Source organism: Mixophyes fleayi, chromosome 4 (assembly GCF_038048845.1).
Source record: "Mixophyes fleayi isolate aMixFle1 chromosome 4, aMixFle1.hap1, whole genome shotgun sequence".
Lineage (NCBI taxonomy): Eukaryota > Metazoa > Chordata > Amphibia > Anura > Limnodynastidae > Mixophyes > Mixophyes fleayi.
The window spans coordinates 329,751,407-329,765,282 of record NC_134405.1 but is presented as its reverse complement, the minus strand read 5'-3'; the positions used below and the strand labels follow the sequence as shown (position 1 = coordinate 329,765,282).

Here is a 13,876-nt window from a genome sequence, read left to right as displayed (position 1 = left end):
GAATTACCCTTTGAAGGAAAGTACAAACGCCAGGGAGGAAAGCCAACTGGCACTGAAAGAAAATAGAAAGCGCAGAGACCTGAACCTTCAAATGAACTCAGTCTTAGTTCCATCTGTAACCCATCCTAAAGAAAGACCAGAAAACAGCTAATCTGAAAAAAGTAGGGTTATGACACTTCTTCCATACAGTACATAGATCCTCCACACCTTGTGATAGATCTTAGCTGATACTGGCTTCCGAGCCTTTGAGGGTCTCCACTACTCTGGAAGAGAACCTCCTCGACCACCAGAGGTTGGCTTCAACAGCCAAGCCACTAAAGCCAGCCGAGGTAAGTCCAGATGGTGTAAATGGTTCTTGACTGAAAAGATCGGGCCCAGAGGGGAAAAGCCCAGCCTGACCCTTCCACTAGAACCAAGATGTTGGCGAAGCAGAGCCAACAGCCAATTTGGTGCCATCAGAATGATTGGAAAACCTTCCAACAGTACTCGCCATAGGACCCGTTGAATCATCGGAATTGGTGGAAAGGGATATCCTAAACAGGAGTTCCACCTCATAGACATTACCTCCACAGCCAGAAAAACTTGCGTAGAATCTTGGAACCTAGTGATTGTGTCTGGATGCCATCAGATCCAGATCTGGCAGGCCCATTTCCAAGCAAACTCCTGAAAGGAGTTAGTTTGGAAATGGGACTTCACAAGAAAGGATTTCCAAAGAGACCCAAAACACTGAGTTCGTGATTTAGGGACATTCACCGGCAGTTAAGTACCTTTACCTCCAGTTGCTTGGCTAATCATACTACCCAACACAATCCTGTGGCAAAATATATAATATATAGAATAATCCTCACAATAGAAGATTCTCAAGAATAAGTTGATAACTATGAAGGAATTAGTAAATATTCTACCGAAATCCATTTGTAAAGATATGTGTAAGGCAAAACTGATGTAAGAAACTCATCCCTCAAGAACCATGTCTAGAGCAGAGTACCCGCAGATAGAGCAGCCTGTCAGTCACACACAGTATATACTGCTGATACAGAGCAGCCTGTCAGTCACACACAGTATATACTGCTGATAGAGAGCAGCCTGTCAGTCACACACAGTATATACTGCTGATAGAGAGCAGCCCGTCAGTCACACACAGTATATACCGCTGATAGAGAGCAGCCCGTCAGTCACACACAGTATATACTGCTGATACAGAGCAGCCTGTCAGTCACACACAGTATATACTGCTGATACAGAGCAGCCTGTCAGTCACACACATATTACTGCTGATCAGTGTCTGAGGTAAAACTGCTCATGAGTTCCTCAGCTGTCTACTGTTCAGTTCAGTGATTTGGCTTCAAGGAACAGACCGATCTGTGTAGGGGGAGCCGTCCTATAGGAAAAGGACATGATCCTCCTCAGTTTTCATATGTTATTATTTAAAAAGAAACAGCCAGGCCATAAACAATCACAGTACAGAGATAATATATAGTATAACCACGCTTGTTTTGACCCTGGCTAATGCCTAAAAACAGTATGTAAATTAATCTCTGAATAATGAATGTTAGGTCAATGATTGAGACATAATTTCATGTAAAATACTGTCTCCGTTAACTTTAGTGCCTTCTATAATAAAACTCTAAACTGTAGGTAGAAAAATATATATTATTTTGTACACACACACACAGTGTTCTCTGTATTACCACAAGGAACCTCAGTAACTAGTTATTCCCCAGTGGGTACCGAGCTGCTGAGGACAGTGTCACACTGAGCACTAACAGCCCCCTGGTCTGTTTACTCCACAGATAATCTGACAGAACATATTGAACAGCTATAAAATTCTGCACAAGAATTCTTGTTCTTATCCCATAGAAAAATACAATCAAATAATTACTAGTTCTGACTCTGGCTAATAGCCTCAAATCAGTAATATAAATATCTGTGGTAATAATGTAAAAGTGGAAGATATTGTATAAAATCACCTTCATCAGTGCAGATAGAGACTAGTTATAACCCTATATGCCCTTTGTGAACACATATATACACATACATACATATATAACTCTGACTTGTATTATAACTTCCCCCACTGGGGCACTTAGTGCCATTGTCAGGGAAGTGAAGCAGCAGCAGATGGATTCTCCATTAAGTCAGGAATCCTCCGAGGTAACTGTAGCTGAATTTTCCCGCCTTTGGAGCGTACCAATCAGCAGGAGGGAGATGGGGGGGGGGGGGGGGCTCCTTTACACTCCCAGCACTGGTGTTTTTTTGTTTAATACATATCCCCTACGAAGTACTTAGCTGACACAAGGAGGAATTGTGAGAAACCAGCATCAGTAGCACTCTGAGGTCCGACTGCGATGACAGGAAAAGGCGCCATTATCTCCCGCTCCGGAGCATACCACAGCCGGAGAATCTGTCACTCACACCCCGCTATCTGATAGTTCAGACGCCCAGAGGAAGCCTCCATCGCCCCAGGCTGCCACACTGCGTTGTGCTCCTGTATCAATGCCCACTCGGAATCCTTCCTAGGGCTCCATGAGATCCAAGTCCCCCCTCCGCCTCAGCGGGAAACTTGGCATCTCCCAACATGGCGGATCCTCAACAGAGTGTAGCGCGTTCTGCCCGTGGCAGCGCCAGACCCGTTGGGACAGTGCAGTGACTGCCGCATAGCGCTGTCACTGTCGCAGTCTACAGGTTCTGTTGGTCTTTTTTTTTTTTTAAATAAAATTGGAACATAGTTGTTAGAAACCCAAGAGGAAAAAAATGTTAATCAACACTTATCCTCACCTAACATTACTAGAATAGAACAAGAAAAAATAAAACCTAAACAGCACTAACCAACTCCTTGGGCACTTAAACAAAACTGAGGTCTGTGGGGCTGCAGAGGGGAGGAGTCAGCAGCAAACTTAGTTGTTAACTATTTAAGTGCCAACTCCATGCACTGTCATACAACCCCCATGGTAGCAGTGTCCATCAGAGTCGATGAAGGAGAAATGAAAGTTTGTAGATGGGTAGAACAAAAACTAAATATGACAGTCAGTACCAAGGTTAATATTGCAGCGGAGAGTTTATAGTCAGAATGCAGGCATGCAAATAAACTTCTAAACTCAGAATTTAAGCTGAAAACAAAAAACCAAGAGGTATTATAAGGTTGTATATCTAGGTGTATTACATCATGAAGATCTTTCAAAACAAGCTACAAGTGGTTTGGTCAGTTTCTTAAAGAGCAAGTAACAAACCATATTTGACATTCATGTAAAGCAAAGCATGTGTATTATTGATCTGAACAACAGACATGAAATAACTGGGGTGTTTATCTGGCCATCGTGCAGTCTCACTTCTCAGCAGCAGATTGCCATGCACAGTAGGAGTGACAGCTTTGCGGACTTGAACAGAGTGGGGTTGGTTAACGCCTACACAGGGTGGGGTCAGTGATGTCACAGTAGCTGCAAAAGGACATATGACCTGCAGGGGATTCCAGCAGGACAACACCCTAAAGACCACAAAAAAAAAAAAAGCTTCAAGTGTCTAATGGAGTGGGGGGCGTAATACTTTATTTTCTACCACAGCTCAAGCAGAATGTCAGGACAACACTGAGCGATATATTGATCTTCATGGTTCATATCTGAACTCAAACTGAAATGATTAGTGGTTATATAAGTAGAAAAGGTTACAGGATCGTGTAAGAGCAAAGGGGGAATCAGAAAGGTATTGCAGCAGTTCTCTCCTGTGCTGTTTTATCTATTCTCATCTCCTGGAAACAAATCTTATCTTATTACTTTCGCGCAATGCTGGATACCAATAGGACGTTGGTGTAATGAGAACGCCAATCGCCCAATCTGCAAGTAGTTTGGACACGACATGACGGCCATTAGATACCTCACTGAGCAACAGGATAATGCTAATAGGTGGTATGAGGGGCAGAGATTTTAGGCCCTGTCCTGCACTGTAACTTGCATCTCTCCAGGTTATAATATTAGACATCTCCTTACGAATCCACTGACACGTCTGTAGGAGCCCTGGGAAGATGCTGCAGAACGTGTTCTCGCCATTGCAGAATATCTGTATCCAAATGGAGTCTGCTCCGGATTTGCATAAAGCAATTTGCATAACATGCAAGTTCCCAGACTATGGCTTGTAAATAAAGCCAAGTGTACACTGCATAAAGACAGAATTACAGGGACAATAAGAATATCAGGAGTCTGCCAATTCATATTGTATACACTCATGACAAGCTCATGCAGCCATAAGACTGGAGTATATAAACCCTATTGTGCATGTAATATTTATATGACCTTATATCTGGGGGGGCAGGAGGACTCCAGTATTTCTTAATGATACCCTCTGCATTCTTCTCCTTATTACTATGAGACAGTGCCTGAAGGAGAAACTCTAATAGTGTTTGTGTACAGTTAGTAGTGCTCATAGTGAAGTGACTGTAAAAGGAGACGGTCAGTGATCATGTGTGTATGACAATGCTTATGTTTTTACTAGCTTTTCGGGCTAAGGAGACAGCAGGAGTGCACCCTCCGGAACATATTTAGTTTTTTTAAAAACTAAATTCATCTATGCTGTTTCCACAATGGAGGAGGACCCGGCTGTCTGTACCAAGCAAACAAACATCTTTCAGACATAGTTGACTCTTGTTCAATAGGAAACACAGTAACACAGGGGATATTTCTAAAAAAAAAAAAAAAAAATATTCCAACACCTGTACAATAAACTGGAAAATTATTCAGTTATAGTAAATGGAAGGGAAAATCTATCCTTGCTTTTATTAGAACTTCGGGGCAGAACAAGATGAAATCGGGAAGTAGCAGCAGAAAAACTACAGAAGTCACCAGACATCTCCTACAAGGATCAAAGAAAATCCAACATTTAAACCGCTCTATTAACAGAACACAGGGAATAATCAGAGTCACAACTGCCAGCTCTCCTACAGATTAACCAGTAGGAGCCAGTCCAGCTTGTTACTCTTTTGGCTGCTCCCTATAAGATACAGGAGAATCTATAAACCACACGGAGTACTTAGCAAAACAAACACTTGCAGCTGCAGCAATAGAGGATTGCAACAGTGATTCACGGTGGTCCGACTGGTCCTATGGATGGATAGGGGCTACCATTGTACTTCTAGCATTGCAAGGACAAGACTACTGCCAAACCTTACCCGCTGAAATCTGGAGGGGGTGAAGGTGAACAGGATTCGACGGCTGGGGCGACTTCCTCGAATGGACCTTCATCCTGAGATATTGGGTGGTGTTCAAAGAACTTTGAGACAAACAGCAAACTGTGAGATAAAACAAAACGGAGAGAGAGAGAAAGAATCGCCTAACTTGTGCAATAATCCAGTGGACTCCACAGCATAGGAACAGGAACTAGAATTCGAGATATCCCAAATATCACATCAAATATTATAAAGAATGTGATAGAACATACATACTCCCTCAACCCTCTATTATTTCCCATACAGGCATGTTGTCCAAACACAATATGCTGCCATTATGTGCAAGGACATGGGGGAGACCTGTAGGGTAAACTAAACAGTTCAAGGCTTGGGTGAAGCTCAACTCAACAGAAAAAATAATTTGTGATATTAGGATAACTACAAAAAAGTTTATAATAAATAGGAGTTCTTTTCAAACCTTTATAGAGGTCAACATTTTGGTAGGTGCAATGAGGTGTTGTTATTTGCTGGCAAAAAGTCTGGGGGAGAGGCGCTTTATAGCAAGTACCGGCTTTGTGGACAGAAGTCATTCTGAACGGTCGGCATAAGACACCTAAATACAGCGTCTAATGATATAAACATGTACAACTACTTTGATCACACTTTCTTTATAAAAGTTAACTAAACCTACCAAACTAATGCAGTTTATTTTTCATCGTGATCAAGAATTTTATTTTTGGAAATATATAGGAAACACACTGTTCTTTTTGAAGTATGGTTGGTACAATGAAAAAAGTTATCAGGAGTTATATCAATGCGGATAAGAACCTTCCGCGTCGTCCTGCCACCTGTCTATCGCCAATATCTGCAGCTTTCAAAGGAGCCCGTTGGGGAGGCAACGTCAGAACAAAACGCACGCATTCTCTGACATCCAGAGTTTTGGAAGGAGCAGGCCCAGATCCTAGCATGGAAAATCTAAATTTGGTAGTCTACTATATAGACTACAAAGCCTTGACATCACCTACACTTTGTAAAAGGAACATATTAAGCAAAACCCTTGTGTTCCCCCAGTGGTGATCATTGTACTATGACAGATCATGACTGTGCTCCTTCTGTTTTACATGGTGAAGACACCTAGCTAGGAATGCATTATGTACGTAAAGCCAAGGAAAGACCTGGCACTTGCTCGGTTTGTGCACATTGTGACGTTCTGGCATCAGAAGGTGGAGGGGGACATAAGGACCTAGTGAATACTCACAAAATTGTCCTGATGGTTACTTACTCGAGTCTGTCATAATTAACGCACATAAGCGGCACCTCCGTGCTGCACCGCTGGTGGAACTTGTACCCACAGGTCTGGCAGCGAAAACCCTGGAATAGCAGCTTCCGGCAAAAGTCACAGAACGCCAGGGTGAAGAAGGTTTTCCGTACCTGGGAACACAAAGCAGGTACACACTCATAAAACATAGCAGCCTTGGAAGAAACTGGTGGCAAATACAGTGACATTTACAATCTGAGCTGATGCTAACTGGAAGCTGCCATAATAACCTTACACACTGGTCAGTTATGGGCTCAAAACGGTTCGCCTGGTGCATTCCTGAGGCTGGAGGGCAGCAGAAGACAGGCTGCTGGGACACCTGACTGGACAAGTCCCAACGGTCATCACTTATCAGAGACCACGATAAAGCATACGGCAGAACTACTCTGGAAGTTATCTGCTGCCTTTCTATACTTGTGGATATTTTTTGTTTTATGGGTAATGGAGGGGTATGACATCTTAAAGCTCCTCAATGAGTCAATCCTCAATGAGTCCCCCCCAGTTGTGTTTTCTGGAGTTCCTTAACAGTTACAGTATTTGTTCTAACAAACCAACAAATGTAATACATGGCACAGCTTGCAGTGGTAAAGTTACTATCTTATTGAAAGTATCAAATAATAAGAAACATGTTCAAATTGAATCGGCAGAATTGAGATCCCTATAACAGTTCTGCTTTTACCATTATAGGGACCCCCCCCCCACTGGCAGATGAATTGTATTTTGCAGTGAACATGGCCCCTTTTTACTTTTAATAAATAGGTTTCTTTTATTTCTGTGCTATTCAGTCACATCTGCATATTACCATACTGATCACTCGGAATAGGTTTACCACATCGGTCAGTTTCCAAACCTCCCACCAGGGGACGGGGAAAAGTGGAAGGATGGGGAACCAGACAACTAGTAAAGCTTAGCTCAAACTGCAAAAGACCAATCAAAATAAAAACAAAACATAGTACTCATTTATTTCTGTAAATCATTGTGAAACAATTATTTACAGGAGCATAGAAGACATTCTTATTTAACCTTTACATTTCTCTATTGTACCTACAAAGTTATGGGTTGTGAGGGGCACGTTCTCCAGAACTTCCACATGCAGTTCCTCCCCAGTCAGCCAACTGATGTCTGTGTCCCATCCGATCGGCTTCTTTTCCCTGGTGGGAGAATAGGATCAGGAACAAACAAACCGATAACCAAATACAAACTAGACACAAGCTCATCCATCACTGGCAGGAAGAGGAGTTTCTGTGGAGCTGCTGGGTTGCAAGAGCCCCTTGGTTCTGCTAACCTGGGGGGTGGGAGAGCAGTTTAGTTGCAAAATAAAGGTTCTTCTTTAAAAATAAAGTGGAAAAACAGCCAACGTGTCACCTGCCACGCTAGTGTGCTCCTGCTGAAACTTAGCAAACTGGACATGTGGTTTAAAGCTTCTGGACAGGAGCAATAGAGGATGTATTAATACTTCTAACCGACCTACAGAGTCAGGAGGAAGAACTCTGACTTGATGTACTGAATATTGAGATGTCCAGGTCAAACAGGAATTGTGTGCAGGATATGTTGAGCAGAGGGGCACCTATACATTCTATAGGTCTGGAGGATATGGCTTATTTGCTTGGTAAGAGAACAAGTGTCTCTTCAAGAGTTTGCTTGGATTTCCTCAAAAAACAAACACCACTAGGTTAATTGGCTTCTGATAAAACTGTAGTAGGTAATTTAGACTGCAAACTCCAATGGTGCAGGGACAGAGTCGGATTCCTGAATATACTCTCTAAAGCACTGTGAGATATGTAGGTGCACTATACACTTGTATTCTCATAAATATATACACACACATACTTCTCCGCTAGCATTTTGCAGTTGAGATTGTCAATACAGAGACTTACCCATCCTGCACCCTGTACACTGCACAGCACTCTGGGATCAGACCTCTCATCATCAGTGCTTTCTTCAGGCTGTCCCGTACGGTCACTCCACATCGCGCTGGTACCTGGAGCACCACAAGTACATTACAGTAACTGATCACACCAGGGCACTAAAGTTATTTACATACCCAGCACATGCATCTGGAGGCTCGGTAACCGGTACATTGGATCTACTTAAAGAGGTAAAGAAGCCAAGACTGAGGGTGACCTTTCTTCCCTGGTCTTGGAGTCAGGTCCTTTAGTGCATTATGGTGTATTTTGGAGTTTAATAGGGTTTTGTAAGATGATTTTTTTCAGGCCACTGGTCAAACAGGGAATGGATTACATTCTGCTCAGAGGCATGTTAGTATAATGGGAAGAAGACGGCAGGGTTACAGAAGGAGCAGGGTTTAGTTTAGGTTTCCTGCATTTTTTGTTACATTGAACATGCATGTACATCTTTATATTATACATAGTTTTCCTTGAGAGTCACTTACGTAAACTGTGTTCAACAGATGACTAGGAAACGTGTTAATCTACTTTAAAGATAAACTTTGGCATAGATAGGGATCCATTCTAATGAGTTTGATTACACAAAATACAGATCTCTCCAAGTTTTTGTTTTTTAAAGCTTATTTAACACCACTGCAGAAACTCCTGGTAAGGTCTCACCTGCAGGGGTATCTGTACTCACCACTGTGCGTTGTTTGTTAGGTAGGAAGACTCTAACAATAGGTTTCTGAGGAGATTTGGGGTTGATTCGGGAGAGGTCTGAGGGATTCTGAAGGACGGACAAGGACGTAGGCGCCAGAGATAGAGTGGAGGGAACTGATGATAGAGTCATCTCTGAGGATAGTGAGGAAGAGTCTGTCCCATTCCCCATGGACTCCAGTAACTGTTGCTCCCTCTGCTGGAGGGCGTCTAGTTTACTTGTATACTCCTCATAAGCCTGTAGTAAAAACATAAAACTGAGTAATGCAGTCATACCTCAAGACTTAAAACGCTTCTTCAGTGTACAAACTGGTCATTTCACAAAGCATAATTCAGTGAACACTGCTGAGAGGTATAAAACTAACCAAGCAGACAATGTGACATCCTTCAGACAATGCAATATTACAGTATTATGGTTTGGGGCCTGCTTGTTGCTGCTACTACTAAAATGTGTCAGTAAATGGAACGTGTCAGTAGATCTTAAACATCGACAATGAAAATTTAAAACCATAATTTGGGCACAAAAAACAAAACAAAAAACAGCCTCCAGTGATCGCCCCTTCCTACCAGTTCCTATGTTTGTCCAGTGCAGACTATCATTTTGCAACGGTAACAAAGTGCTCTGCTTTGGAATACATAAAGCAGAAAGACTTCTTACCAACCGACTTGGGATTAATATACTGGCCAGAGATCTGTAAACAGAGCGCACAACATATGCAGCCCGTGTTCATAAACATTCACTGCTGGCAGCTATTTTGCAGATCCTTTTAAATGCCCTGAATTGCAGCACATCATACCCGGCTCCTTAGGCCTTGTTCTAGACAGACTTTGTTTAGGAACGTATTTTAAGCGAGTTGGTAACATACGCCTGTTGCTCCTAGGTTGCTCACACCAACCCCTGAATATTACAAAGTTCACGGCTATTTTGTGTGCTTAACAGGCTCCGCTCTCTTATAAACCCCAATCAGTTTGAATGTTTGTTTCAGGAGGGAGAGCATAACTAAATCCTTACAATTCAAGTCTACACACAGTAAAAATGCACCAAGAATAGGACACATTGTCCAACCAGATTAACAGAATGCAGATTCTGCATCACAGCACAAGATATTCTCTTGAATTTATACACACAAGATAAAGGTGCAAGACAGACATTTCCCATTTCAGCATGATTTGGCCTCAGCCTAGAACAGACAGCTGCTATACCGGTCAGCTAATCACCCCACACGTTATCTACTGAAATAGGTTACAGTATACGGTGTGACATTATCTTCGCCAGCATGGGGATGGTGAACTAAAGGACAAACAATGCAATGTTCAAGTTATCTTGAATTGCTTGTGCTAATCTTAAGAGTAACACAAGAAATTCTGCAAACATGACAGGTCCATTATTTGGCAATATCTCCTCTCACAAACAAAAACATTTTGGAAACACGCTGCTGTATCATGCAAGTAACTTTGAGGTGTGTGACTCATCACCAATGTGAAAAATGGGGAAATATCTTGCTTCCTGGTGTGTTACACAGAACAGTCACCCTAGAATGTCTCCTTAAACTGCAGCAAGCCAGTCCACTAAGAGGGAGGTGGACAGCTACAACAAACAGAGGGGGACAGAGAAAAGAGCTGTTCAGGGAGAAAGGAACATTAAAGAGGATAACGCAGCATGTTTAGAAAGCTCCTCACAGTGTTTATGAAGAGTGTCTGCTTTAGTTTACACAGCACAGAGGGAGAAACCAGAGGACATTTACATACTGGAATGGTGACAGCATTTAGGAGCAGTTGTAGGGTAAACACACAGGGAGGCTTTGGAAAAACAGGTTTCCTAATCAAAGTCATTGCAAGACAAGAACTTGTCCCCGCACATCTATTTAAAAGGACTCTTGATATAAACAGGAACCTTTTTCTTAAAAAAAACCCCAAAAAAAACCATAACTTCAATATAAAGAAAGCCAATACATTTAGACATGAAACAGCCAAAGAGACCCAGTGGTCACCAAGTGTCACTGCAAGGAGCACTGCACAGCAGCCTAAGCTATAAATTAGGGGAACAGGAAGGAGATGAAGGGAGTTTCAGCGAGTCTATGGGATCACCTGGTGTGTGAGCGGAGACACAATGGGAATGGTGGCTAGTGACTTGTGCCACCAGCAATCACAAGAAGAGACAGGATTCTGAACGTACGGTTCATGCTGGTGACACAAATTTCTCCATCCATTAAATTCAGAGGGGTGTTGTAGCTGCAGGGTAGTTCTGGAGTGTGGGGAGGGGTAATGTCATGCTTCCATGCGCTCACAAGGGCTCAGAGGAGGAAGAGTGACTTCTCACTGAGTGTAGGTGGCATTACAAGAGTAACGTCCATAACAGGGCGGAGGTGGTTTTGTTTCATGGGTTTGGCTTCAGTTCATAGAGCAGAATGTCACCCAATCACCTTAAGACTGTACGAAAAGCTCTCACCCAGGACAGACCGGGTCAGATAGGAACATTATGTAATGTAGAACACTCACAGTTTCTCTATTAGCTTCCGTCATACAATAGTAACATAGAAGGTTTACACACTTCAGACAACCTGCAGGGATACCGTCTCAGTGTAACCTTACCTCTACGTATATGGACGGGGGGTTGTGCTCGCCTCCAAACTTGTCTAGGAGGGCTTCAATGTGCTCTTGTGTTAACTTAATCATCTGCTTGATATTCCAGATCTGAAAAGAGAAAATAGCCAGGTCAGATGAATACCCCAGTATAACATGTACAAAGGACAATCATTAACATGGGCAAGTGTGTGACACCTACACAGCTGCTCATTAAACATACCTTACTAAAAGTTTTACATTTAGTACATCTTAAGCCACTGATGGGCGACAGGCGGCCCCATGCACCTGTGGCCCCCAGCACCTTCCTACTTTATTGTCAGCTTGTTACAGCTGTAACACTTGTTCTCTATTTTGTTCTGTGTAGTAAATGTTACTTAACATTTCTGAGCTGCGCATTATATCTAAAAAGGGGCACGTCATTAATTCAGTAATTCAATTAACTTAATTTGGGCACATACAAGCCAACATCCCACCAAGGTTTAAGACATTCAATCCTTTGAGTTTACACTTTCCATCCATTCTTCTTTAGATCTGGGCAGCACAGTGGCCTAGTGGTTGCCACTTCTGCCTCACAGCACTGGGGTCATGAGTTCGATTCCTGACCATGGCCTTATCTGTGTGGAGTTTGTATGTTCTCCTTGTGTTTGCGTGGGTTTCCTCCGATTTCCTCCCACACTCCAAAAACATACTGGTAGGTTAATTGGCTGCTATCAAATATTGACCCTAGTCTCTCTCTCTCTCTCTCTCTCTCTCTCTTCCCCGTCTCCCTCTTTCTGTGTGAGTGTGTGTCTATATTACGGAATTTAGACTGTAAGCTCCAATGGGGCAGGGACCGATGGAAGTGAGTTCTTTGTACAGCACTGCGGAATTGGTGGCGCTATATAAATAAATTATGATAATCTAAACATTTGCAGGTCTACACAAACTCTGCAACACTGATTTTTTTTTTGTTTACATTTGCCTCCAATATTACATAGCCCCGTGCAGCCAATGCGCTTATCGCAGTGCTGTGACCGTACTGTCAGACAGACCTCAGATCAGGTAGAGCAGGATAATGTCATAACACCAGGGCCGCCTGTATATGCGATGCGTTCCAACCCAACTATTTTACAGTGACGCTTTTTTTTTTTTTTTTTTTTTTTTTAAAGAAAGGACGGGAAGCATATTGTTATAGGTTTATTTGTCCTTAGGGCTTTTGCGATCCAGATTATATTAACAGCAAGCCTTATAGAGAGCCCAGGGCATATGCCCCTATATTACAGTACCAGTGATCGGACCCCAGAGAGTAACACTGGAATCTAGGATAGAGGCAGACTATTTGTACAGATGTTACTTTGTCTGTGCGTATGACTACAAGTACTCTTGATCTTTGTTTCGCACGATAGGAGTCACTTAAGGTTTAAAAAAGGTCAAAATAAATAAAACTGAAGCCAAAAGGACATCTTTGCAGTGTTTAGATCTGCAGAGGAGGGGGAACAGGGATAAATACAGAGACATGATGCAGTGTTACCCGACAGATCTCTGAAAACCACCCAAAAGAAAAAACCAACCTGCTTCTATATTAGAGAGCATTTGCAGGTTCACAAATAAAACAATGGATCTCCCCAGGATAACAGAGCTGTACACATTGCACTACACAGCATAGTTATTATACACACGCCCCACTTGAGCCAGGGCTGAACGACTGAGACTGTGGGTACAGGGATATTAAATAGGTAAGAGTAGAGTTGGACAAATGGCACAGGACCTCTGAGAAGTCATCAGAAACATTTGTACAGCGTCAGCATAATCTGCACTGCTTTACATTTGGGAACCAAAACACAATAATAGACTATATATTAACAAACAGCCAGAGAGGTAAGGGGATCCTGCTCGGAGTTAACCATTTACTACCCCTGGTAAGTGTAACGCAGCATGACAATCACTCCTTGGTACAAAATCACAGCTGTCCATTCAATAGTTGTCAGCAATGGATAATCCCACCAGCCCTTCGTCTTGGTGCTATCCATGCAATGGCACATCCATTACCACCCTCTAAATGCCACCAGCATATCATGCAGATGCCATAATTAACCACTCACCAGCTGGGCCTTCCTCAATAGATGCACTGCACTCCTATAGGTCTGCCTCCCAATGCTCACATAATTACATGGGGTAGGCATAAGATTCAGATATTCATAGCTATAGGTAGATGTGCTTCGCTCATTATGC

At 42.6% G+C, this 13,876-nt stretch overlaps 1 protein-coding gene across 2 annotated transcripts in view; it reads right to left on the bottom strand.

Annotated features, from left to right (window-relative positions):
- Positions 1–13,876, bottom strand: part of BRAF (B-Raf proto-oncogene, serine/threonine kinase) — a 56,055-nt gene that overhangs the window by 29,612 nt on the left and 12,567 nt on the right. For both annotated transcript variants that reach the window (XM_075210363.1, XM_075210362.1), the window contains exons 2-7: positions 11,672–11,773; positions 9,063–9,317; positions 8,351–8,454; positions 7,522–7,624; positions 6,438–6,586; positions 5,159–5,278 (exon numbers count right to left, since the gene is read on the bottom strand). In XM_075210363.1, coding sequence (XP_075066464.1) covers positions 5,159–5,278; positions 6,438–6,586; positions 7,522–7,624; positions 8,351–8,454; positions 9,063–9,317; positions 11,672–11,773 — 833 coding nt within the window. The remainder of the gene's footprint in view (positions 1–5,158; positions 5,279–6,437; positions 6,587–7,521; positions 7,625–8,350; positions 8,455–9,062; positions 9,318–11,671; positions 11,774–13,876) is intronic.